General features: G+C 34.3%; 1 protein-coding gene across 3 annotated transcripts in view; it reads left to right on the top strand.

The window, feature by feature from the left end:
• The window catches only part of LOC106058940 (RAB11-binding protein RELCH homolog), a 149993-nt gene that overhangs the window by 1035 nt on the left and 137878 nt on the right, over positions 1–11080 (top strand). For 2 of the 3 annotated variants that reach the window (XM_056035990.1, XM_056035989.1), the window contains exons 2-7: positions 998–1024; positions 7223–7312; positions 7467–7538; positions 7770–7942; positions 9446–9634; positions 9860–9948. In XM_056035990.1, coding sequence (XP_055891965.1) covers positions 998–1024; positions 7223–7312; positions 7467–7538; positions 7770–7942; positions 9446–9634; positions 9860–9948 — 640 coding nt within the window. The remainder of the gene's footprint in view (positions 1–997; positions 1025–7222; positions 7313–7466; positions 7539–7769; positions 7943–9445; positions 9635–9859; positions 9949–11080) is intronic. The other variant, XM_056035991.1, reaches the window with a different exon arrangement.

Below are 11080 nucleotides of genomic sequence, written 5' to 3'. Positions count from 1 at the left end.
CTTACTTCATATTATCTGCTAGGATTAACTGATGTAAGTATCTTCTTTCTAGGTTATTAAATAGGTTGCCCGAATCAGAAAGGAAAACCACAGAATTTTTGAAGCTAATGTCTCTAAGTTGTACTAAGTAAACATTTCAATGTAGGTGTAATAGTCTTCTTTGTTGAATTTATAAGATTTTAAATTTCATTAAATTCCATTGAATTTTCTATAAAACAAGAAAAACAAAAAAAAAATACCTAAAAAAAAACAACAAAGTGTAATCAAATCAATTAGATTGGATCAATCACAAATGACATCAATGTTTTTTTGTTTTTATGCAAAAAGTTTGTAAACATAATATAATTGACTTAGACATAATAAATCTGTGCTGTTAGAAATATTTTTACCAAATGTTTTGGTTTACCTTTTTTATATAGTTTTCTCAAGGCACTATGATCCTATCGCTTGTCTGGACCAGTTGTGAAAGGGGGAGGGAAGAAGGGGGTATCTTGGTGAATGTTTACATTATCGTTTTTTTAAATGCATTAGATGTGGGAGAAATAATATATTTACAAACTTTTTACTATACAGACGGACAGAGTGAGTTAAGCTTTTTAAAAAATGCCTTTTAAATTACTTTAAAATAAACCTGAAATAAAATATTATATTAGATTATAGTAGATTATGGGATTTTTTAATATATATTACAAAACATTTTTTTATAAATGGTAACAACTCAAAACTATCACTAAAGTAAAACCCCATTTTTATGTTCCTTGAGATTTATTCTTGTTAAATAATACAAAAAACAAAAGCAAAAAAACATTGATGTCATTTGTAGACAATAATTCTTTTGATAACCACTGATTTAGAACAATGTTTTCCCAGAGTGATTTTGTTTTACAACCATAGTCATTGGCATGTCGCATGTTTAACTGCTAATTTACTGTGTACAAATGGTGCACCACAATGTTTACATATAATGATGCCTTGGTTTTCTTTCTTTTATCTATAGTCTCAAGTTTTTCAAATACTGAAAATGGTACATAACATTTTTTTCTTTCTTTTCTTTGTTATGTGGTGGTTTCTTTCTTTTGGCTTTTCTTTAAAAATTTCTTCCCCCCCCCCCCCCCCCCCCCCCACCAAAAAAAAAAACAGAATTGAAAGAAAAAAAAACTTATTTTAAACATTTAAGGGGAGGAGCAACTGTAATTTTGATTTTCATACAATAATTAAATCCCCTTATTTATTATCTACTGCTGTTCAGGCAAATCCAAAAGCTTGGTTGTACACAATGGTTAGCTTATACACATGGCTGCTGGCTTCTACATGCTTGCTACAGAACTACTGACATTCCATCATTGTCCCAATATGTCTGGCAAATTTTGATTCATTCCTTGCGCTTGTTTTAGCTTGAAGAACTGCAGCCAATCTCAACATCAAAATAGGAATCATACTCTGTTTATAGACATTTTTTTTGCCATATTTTCTGTTCGTTGTTGATTCCTCTTTGGATGATTGCACCTGTCCAACATATCCACCTCTGATTCTCATCTCTTATGCCCAAATAAATGGTATTTCCCTTAAATAGACCACTGGTCAGTGTTATCGTATAAAATAAGAAAAAAAAAGTACTATAAAAATTTTTGTTATCTGATTAAACCTTCAACTATAGTATTTCAGTGATTTTTTTCTTTTTTGATGTTTGCAGGTATAATACTCACAAAGCACATATTTTATTATTGTACTTTTTTTTTTCGGATAGTAATATAACAAAGCCTTCTATAAATTCTTATGACATTATAGTTGTGATGAGATTAGTCTAATTTAAACCAAACACTAACTGACCTGCTAAATAAGATATCTTGGTTAAAAATAAACATAAGCATTGATAGTTATTTATCTTTTCATTTTATTGATTACAGGAAAAAAGTTACTAAAAAAAAAAATCAAATATTCCCTGAATCTTGTGCTAGATTATCAAAATTATTATATAGTATGTATAGATTATGTACTTTGATTTTGAAAACCTGTGTGCACATTTTTATATTTGGGTTAGAACCCATTGCTACTTCAAAATGAAAGAAACAAATAATTGAAGGTATTATTTCAATGAACTTTATAGAGTGTTCTACGACACAATATATGTCCTGTATTCTGTTTTATTTTGTTCTTTTACAGTGTTCTATGATAAGTTTATGCTGTTCTTGAAATATTTGCTAAATATAGCACTTATTAGCCTTAATAATAAACTAAGACCTTATGAATTTTTTTCTTTTGAGCAACTTTCTAAATGTAATTTTATAATTTTTTTCCCAGCCAAGGCTTTTAATGTGTAAACATTCAATTCTCTACTGAACAGACATTCAGTTCTCTTATTCCAGCTAGGACATCTAATGAATAGACATTCAGTTCTCTTATTCCAGCTAGGACATCTACTGAACAGTCATTCAGTTCTCTTATTCCAGCTAGGACATCTAATGAACAGACATTCAGTTCTCTTATTCCAGCTAGGACATCTAATGAATAGACATTCAGTTCTCTTATTCCAGCTAGGACATCTAATGAATAGACATTCAGTTCTCTTATTCCAGCTAGGACATCTAATGAATAGACATTCAGTTCTCTTATTCCAGCTAGGACATCTAATGAACAGACATTCAGTTCTCTTATTCCAGCTAGGACATCTAATGAATAGACATTCAGTTCTCTTATTCCAGCTAGGACATTTAATGAATAGACATTCAGTTCTCTTATTCCAGCTAGGACATCTAATGAACAGACATTCAGTTCTCTTATTCCAGCTAGGACATCTAATGAACAGACATTCAGTTCTCTTATTCCAGCTAGGACATCTAATGAATAGACATTCAGTTCTCTTATTCCAGCTAGGACATCTAATGAATAGACATTCAGTTCTCTTATTCCAGCTAGGACATCTAATGAACAGACATTCAATTCTCTTATTCCAGCTAGGACATCTAATGAACAGACATTCAGTTCTCTTATTCCAGCTAGGACATCTAATGAACAGACATTCAATTCTCTTATTCCAGCTAGGACATCTAATGAACAGACATTCAGTTCTCTTATTCCAGCTAGGACATCTAATGAATAGACATTCAGTTCTCTTATTCCAGCTAGGACATCTAATGAATAGACATTCAGTTCTCTTATTCCAGCTAGGACATCTAATGAACAGACATTCAATTCTCTTATTCCAGCTAGGACATCTAATGAACAGACATTCAGTTCTCTTATTCCAGCTAGGACATCTAATGAACAGACATTCAGTTCTTTTTCTGATTCCAGCTAGGACATCTAATGAATAGACATTCAGTTCTCTTATTCCAGCTAGGACATCTACTGAACAGACATTCAGTTCTCTTATTCCAGCTAGGACATCTACTGAACAGGCATTCAGTTCTCTTATTCCAGCTAGGACATCTAATGAATAGACATTCAGTTCTCTTATTCCAGCTAGGACATCTAATGAATAGACATTCAGTTCTCTTATTCCAGCTAGGACATCTACTGAACAGACATTCAGTTCTCTTATTCCAGCTAGGACATCTACTGAACAGGCATTCAGTTCTCTTATTCCAGCTAGGACATCTAATGAACAGACATTCAGTTCTCTTATTCCAGCTAGGACATCTAATGAACAGACATTCAGTTCTCTTATTCCAGCTAGGACATCTAATGAACAGACATTCAGTTCTTTTTCTGATTCCAGCTAGGACATCTAATGAATAGACATTCAGTTCTCTTATTCCAGCTAGGACATCTAATGAACAGACATTCAATTCTCTTATTCCAGCTAGGACATCTAATGAACAGACATTCAATTCTCTTATTCCAGCTAGGACATCTAATGAATAGACATTCAGTTCTCTTATTCCAGCTAGGACATCTAATGAACAGACATTCAGTTCTCTTATTCCAGCTAGGACATCTAATGAATAGACATTCAGTTCTCTTATTCCAGCTAGGACATCTAATGAACAGACATTCAATTCTCTTATTCCAGCTAGGACATCTAATGAACAGACATTCAGTTCTCTTATTCCAGCTAGGACATCTAATGAACAGACATTCAATTCTCTTATTCCAGCTAGGACATCTAATGAACAGACATTCAGTTCTCTTATTCCAGCTAGGACATCTAATGAATAGACATTCAGTTCTCTTATTCCAGCTAGGACATCTAATGAATAGACATTCAGTTCTCTTATTCCAGCTAGGACATCTAATGAACAGACATTCAATTCTCTTATTCCAGCTAGGACATCTAATGAACAGACATTCAGTTCTCTTATTCCAGCTAGGACATCTAATGAACAGACATTCAGTTCTTTTTCTGATTCCAGCTAGGACATCTAATGAATAGACATTCAGTTCTCTTATTCCAGCTAGGACATCTACTGAACAGACATTCAGTTCTCTTATTCCAGCTAGGACATCTACTGAACAGGCATTCAGTTCTCTTATTCCAGCTAGGACATCTAATGAATAGACATTCAGTTCTCTTATTCCAGCTAGGACATCTAATGAATAGACATTCAGTTCTCTTATTCCAGCTAGGACATCTACTGAACAGACATTCAGTTCTCTTATTCCAGCTAGGACATCTACTGAACAGGCATTCAGTTCTCTTATTCCAGCTAGGACATCTAATGAACAGACATTCAGTTCTCTTATTCCAGCTAGGACATCTAATGAACAGACATTCAGTTCTCTTATTCCAGCTAGGACATCTAATGAACAGACATTCAGTTCTTTTTCTGATTCCAGCTAGGACATCTAATGAATAGACATTCAGTTCTCTTATTCCAGCTAGGACATCTAATGAACAGACATTCAATTCTCTTATTCCAGCTAGGACATCTAATGAACAGACATTCAATTCTCTTATTCCAGCTAGGACATCTAATGAATAGACATTCAGTTCTCTTATTCCAGCTAGGACATCTAATGAACAGACATTCAATTCTCTTATTCCAGCTAGGACATCTAATGAATAGACATTCAGTTCTCTTATTCCAGCTAGGACATCTAATGAACAGACATTCAGTTCTCTTATTCCAGCTAGGACATCTAATGAACAGACATTCAGTTCTCTTATTCCAGCTAGGACATCTAATGAATAGACATTCAGTTCTCTTATTCCAGCTAGGACATCTAATGAACAGACATTCAATTCTCTTATTCCAGCTAGGACATCTAATGAACAGACATTCAGTTCTCTTATTCCAGCTAGGACATCTAATGAACAGACATTCAATTCTCTTATTCCAGCTAGGACATCTAATGAACAGACATTCAGTTCTCTTATTCCAGATAGTACATCTAATGAATAGACATTCAGTTCTCTTATTCCAGCTAGGACATCTAATGAATAGACATTCAGTTCTCTTATTCCAGCTAGGACATCTAATGAACAGACATTCAATTCTCTTATTCCAGCTAGGACATCTAATGAATAGACATTCAGTTCTCTTATTCCAGCTAGGACATCTAATGAACAGACATTCAATTCTCTTATTCCAGCTAGGACATCTAATGAATAGACATTCAGTTCTTTTTCTGATTCCAGCTAGGACATCTAATGAATAGACATTCAGTTCTCTTATTCCAGCTAGGACATCTAATGAATAGACATTCAATTCTCTTATTCCAGCTAGGACATCTAATGAACAGACATTCAATTCTCTTATTCCAGCTAGGACATCTAATGAATAGACATTCAGTTCTCTTATTCCAGCTAGGACATCTAATGAATAGACATTCAGTTCTCTTATTCCAGCTAGGACATCTAATGAATAGACATTCAGTTCTCTTATTCCAGCTAGGACATCTACTGAACAGACATTCAGTTCTCTTATTCCAGCTAGGACATCTACTGAACAGGCATTCAGTTCTTTTTCTGATTCCAGCTAGGACATCTAATGAATAGACATTCAGTTCTCTTATTCCAGCTAGGACATCTAATGAATAGACATTCAGTTCTCTTATTCCAGCTAGGACATCTACTGAACAGACATTCAGTTCTCTTATTCCAGCTAGGACATCTACTGAACAGACATTCAGTTCTCTTATTCCAGCTAGGACATCTACTGAACAGACATTCAGTTCTCTTATTCCAGCTAGGACATCTACTGAACAGACATTCAGTTCTCTTATTCCAGCTAGGACATCTAATGAACAGACATTCAGTTCTCTTATTCCAGCTAGGACATCTAATGAATAGACATTCAGTTCTCTTATTCCAGCTAGGACATCTACTGAACAGACATTCAGTTCTCTTATTCCAGCTAGGACATCTAATGAATAGACATTCAGTTCTCTTATTCCAGCTAGGACATCTAATGAATAGACATTCAGTTCTCTTATTCCAGCTAGGACATCTAATGAATAGACATTCAGTTCTCTTATTCCAGCTAGGACATCTAATGAATAGACATTCAGTTCTCTTATTCCAGCTAGGACATCTACTGAACAGACATTCAGTTCTCTTATTCCAGCTAGGACATCTAATGAACAGACATTCAGTTCTCTTATTCCAGCTAGGACATCTAATGAATAGACATTCAGTTCTTTTTCTGATTCCAGCTAGGACATCTAATGAATAGACATTCAGTTCTCTTATTCCAGCTAGGACATCTAATGAATAGACATTCAGTTCTCTTATTCCAGCTAGGACATCTAATGAACAGACATTCAATTCTCTTATTCCAGCTAGGACATCTAATGAATAGACATTCAGTTCTCTTATTCCAGCTAGGACATCTAATGAATAGACATTCAGTTCTCTTATTCCAGCTAGGACATCTAATGAATAGACATTCAATTCTCTTATTCCAGCTAGGACATCTTATGAACAGACATTCAGTTCTCTTATTCCAGCTAGGACATCTAATGAACAGACATTCAGTTCTCTTATTCCAGCTAGGACATCTAATGAACAGACATTCAATTCTCTTATTCCAGCTAGGACATCTAATGAATAGACATTCAGTTCTCTTATTCCAGCTAGGACATCTAATGAACAGACATTCAATTCTCTTATTCCAGCTAGGACATCTAATGAACAGACATTCAGTTCTCTTATTCCAGCTAGGACATCTAATGAACAGACATTCAATTCTCTTATTCCAGCTAGGACATCTAATGAATAGACATTCAGTTCTCTTATTGCAGCTAGGACATTTAATGACAGATATTCTTTTTCTCATTACAGCTAGAACTTCTAGTGTGCAGACATTTGATTCTTTAGATTTTGCTCGGTATTCTGATGATGGCGAGCGGCAAGTTGATGAGCGGGTAGCAGGTAAGATATGGATCTATTTGTAATAGTTTCGATTCCAACAGATCATTTTCTGAGCAATTTGATTTTATCTTAGGCTATGGAATTTTCAATATCTAGGTTAGGTCTGACACTTACAATGTCAATTCACTCGTATAACAATTGTTTGTTTTTTCAGTACTAGAATTTGAATTACGCAAGGCTCAAGAAACAATAAAATCACTACGTGCTAGTCTTACACAGCAAGCAGGTTAGAACTTTGAATGCACTGTGTTTATAGATTTGTTTTTGAAAACTTTATTCATGACTGTAAAATAAATCTTGAATGTCTGAAAAAAAATCTTTTGAGACCATAAGAAAACAAAGACATTCAAATTAAATATAAAGTTATTTGTTATGCTATGAGATTTTTTAATACAAGTAACCTTAAACACCTGATGAAATAAATTTTTTAAAATAATATTTTGTTTTGTTTATAAAGAAACTGAGTTGTCTACACCTGAGAACCAATACAAAGGAGGCTTGGGTGCTGAGAACAGTGAGGCTGTCACACCGCTAGAGAAAAAAGCTCTCAACTTTTTAGTTAATGAATATCTGTTGCAAGCAAACTACAAGGTTACGTCTGTGACCTTTGCTGAAGAAAATGAAGAGCAGGTAAATGTTATTTTATGGCCTACTATTTATTTTTCATTTCAATTTCATAATTTCATGTTTGAAATGCAAAACAAAATTTATTTCTGCGATGAATCTGTCACAAACTGCCTATATATAGAGGTTGCGTGAGTGGATCATTGTCTAGGGGGTTGGATCACTGGTGAGCAACTCCAAGCCCTAATTCAGTCTTTTGATGACATGATTATGTAACAGTGGAGCAATAACACCCTCTCCAAGGAGACTTAACTCTTATGTATAGTTAATAAAACACTTTAATAAACTGCATAACATATTTATAAGTAGTACCTAAGTGGATCATCAGATCAGTTTTAACAAAGCTAAGTACATCATCTTACACGAACTGATGGTAAAAACTTCCGTACTCTTAAAAACTCAACTAGTTCTTTGAAACCCCTGTTACCAACTCTAACTAACTATCTCAAACTCCAGTCTCCGGCTCTAATTACCTCAGTCTACCTTCATCAACTTTTTTCAAATCTTACACACATCTAGACGTCTATATACCCCTCCACACATTGATGTGGACCTGTTGACCAAGATCTCACCCTTTCATGATAGCCATGGTCAACTTTTCAACACCCAAGGTAGAGTAAAAAATCTAAATTTAGCCATACAGTGAATATAAATAAACATGGTTTGCAACAAAATCAACTCTTCAAACTATCTGGCGCTCTAAGGCATTATCTCTACACAACAAGATACAAATCTATAATACAAACGTTAAGTCTGTCCTTCTATACGGTTCAGAAACTTGGAGAGTCACTAAAACAAATATGGAAAAGCTCCAGACTTTTGTTAACAGATGCCTACGCTGGATATTAGGAATTAGGTGGCCAGAAAAGATAACTACTATCGATTTGTGGGAGAGAACTAGACAAAAGCCCATAGCCCAAGACATCACAAAATGAAAATGGAGCTGGATAGGACACACCCTGCGAAAACCAGCTACCAATGTTGCAAGCCAGGCACTTGACTGGAACCCACAAGGAAAGAGGAAAGTGGGCAGACCCAAGCAAACCTGGAAGAGGTCAGTCATCAGTGAAGCTGAGGGTACTGGAATGACATGGGAGCAGATGAAGAAAGCTGCTCAGAACCGAGTTCGGTGGAGAGGTGTGGTTGCGGCCCTATGCTCCCCTGGGAGTGCACAGGATTAAGTCAAGTAACAAAATCAGATAAAAATTATTTTTTTTTGCATATTCAAAAGCTAGCTTAAAACTGTGGTTTAGTGTTTGAACACAATAAATATTTGAACACAATAAATATTTGAACACAAAGATGAGAGCAAAATAAGTATTAGACCAAAATAAATATTAGACCAAAATATTTATTAAATAAAAATAAATATTTGAACACAATAAATATTAGACCAAAATAAATATTTGAATAAATAAATATTACACCAAATAAATATTTGAACAAAATAAAAAAAAAAAGATGTAAATGTTTAGTTGCCTAGTTACAGTTGATTTTGTAACATTTCAGGATTTTGAAGATTGGGATGACGTAGGTCTTAACATTCCCCGCCCCCCTGGGCTTGTCCACTTATTGAAAGATTATAGCAGTCACGTGGCTCCAAGTAAAGACACTTGTGATGCATGTGTTGATGTGGATTTGGACACAGAAACATTGGTTCACATAGAGGCACAGTGGAAGGCCAGAGTGGAAAGTTTGGTGAGTGCAAGACATTAAAATAATTTCTTTAGGTTAATAAACAAAATACTTTAAAGTTGCATGTTATGCTGCTACACATAAATCAAGTGATACTAATGTAGATTGCAACATACAATGTATTTGGACTATCTTCAAGAGAAGTTGGCTTTTTATATAGTTCATATTTCCTTTTCATTGCTTTATTTCGTAGTCCTTTTTTAAAATATTTTTTTTTCTTTCACCTAGGAATTAAAAATTGAATCTCTAGAACAGCAACTGAAATTATCGCTTGAAGAAAATACAACTTTATCTCAGCAAATAGACATTTTTAAAATGTAAGTTTCTCCTTTTGCTTTGACTATTTCTAATTGTATTTTGTTTGACATATTTGAAGCTGTTAGTTGTTTCCTTATACTTGAATATAAATGTTTCCTAATTGACATGCTTATGTTTGCAAATACCTTGGTGTTGAATTCTGTGATCAAAGAATGGGCTATTGCAAAGATCGTTTAAAGGTGCTTTTCTATGCAATCTGAATGTCTAGAATGAAGGATTTTGATTGGGCTTAATCCTTCACTTCACCTTCTCCTATTCCTTAGTCTGTTGGACCATTGAGGCACCACACAAAATTTGTCAACTGTCTTTCTCCATTCCTCTCTGTCTTTTTGCCTTGGATAGAACCGCTTTCAATGGCAGGCCCGTCCATTCTTTTATGTTGTCTTCCCATCGCTTTCTCTGCCTTCCACTTCTTCTTTTTCCTGGTGCTGTTTGCTGAAGGGAAGGTCTTTGCAATCCCCGAAGACCTTGTAATATGGCCATAGACTTCATCCAAACCTCCCTAATTGACAAAGTGATATTGATATTTTGAAACTCAATCAACTGTTTTTCATTGTCGTTTCTTTGAATTCTTTTATGATTATCTTGAGCTAAAGCTCATATTTTTATGATTATGTTGAGTCAATATCATATTTTTATGATTATCTTGAGTCAGTATCATATTTTTATGATTATCTTGAGTCAAGATCATATTTTTGTGATTATCTTGAGTCAAGATCATATTTTTATGATTATCTTGAGTCAATATCATATTTTTATGATTATCTTGAGTCATGATAATATTTTTATGATTATCTTGAGTCATGATCATATTTTTTAAAATGGTGGTTTGTTATGCTATTCCGCGGCGTTTAGTACTTGAAAATGTAATTAAGTCCCACTGGAGGTAACACTGAACTCAATACTGGAACAGATAACACCGACGAAAGGCCAACAGTCGATACATAGAGTCGATGCTGGTGTTGAAACAACAAACACTTTTAATATTTAATATGGGAACCGTCCGATGTCCTCTATTACTAGCCGTCTCTATATTTTTATTCTTACTTTAAATAAGAAAGTGTCTTGATTCTAAAGTGTCGCCAAAGAGAGTTATTGTTTTTTAACTATCTGTCACGTCACTTGTCACTA

This window comes from Biomphalaria glabrata, chromosome 7 (genome assembly GCF_947242115.1).
Source record: "Biomphalaria glabrata chromosome 7, xgBioGlab47.1, whole genome shotgun sequence".
Classification (NCBI taxonomy): domain Eukaryota; kingdom Metazoa; phylum Mollusca; class Gastropoda; family Planorbidae; genus Biomphalaria; species Biomphalaria glabrata.
The sequence above is the reverse complement of the archived record's forward strand: the minus strand, read 5'-3'. Positions and strand labels throughout refer to the sequence as shown.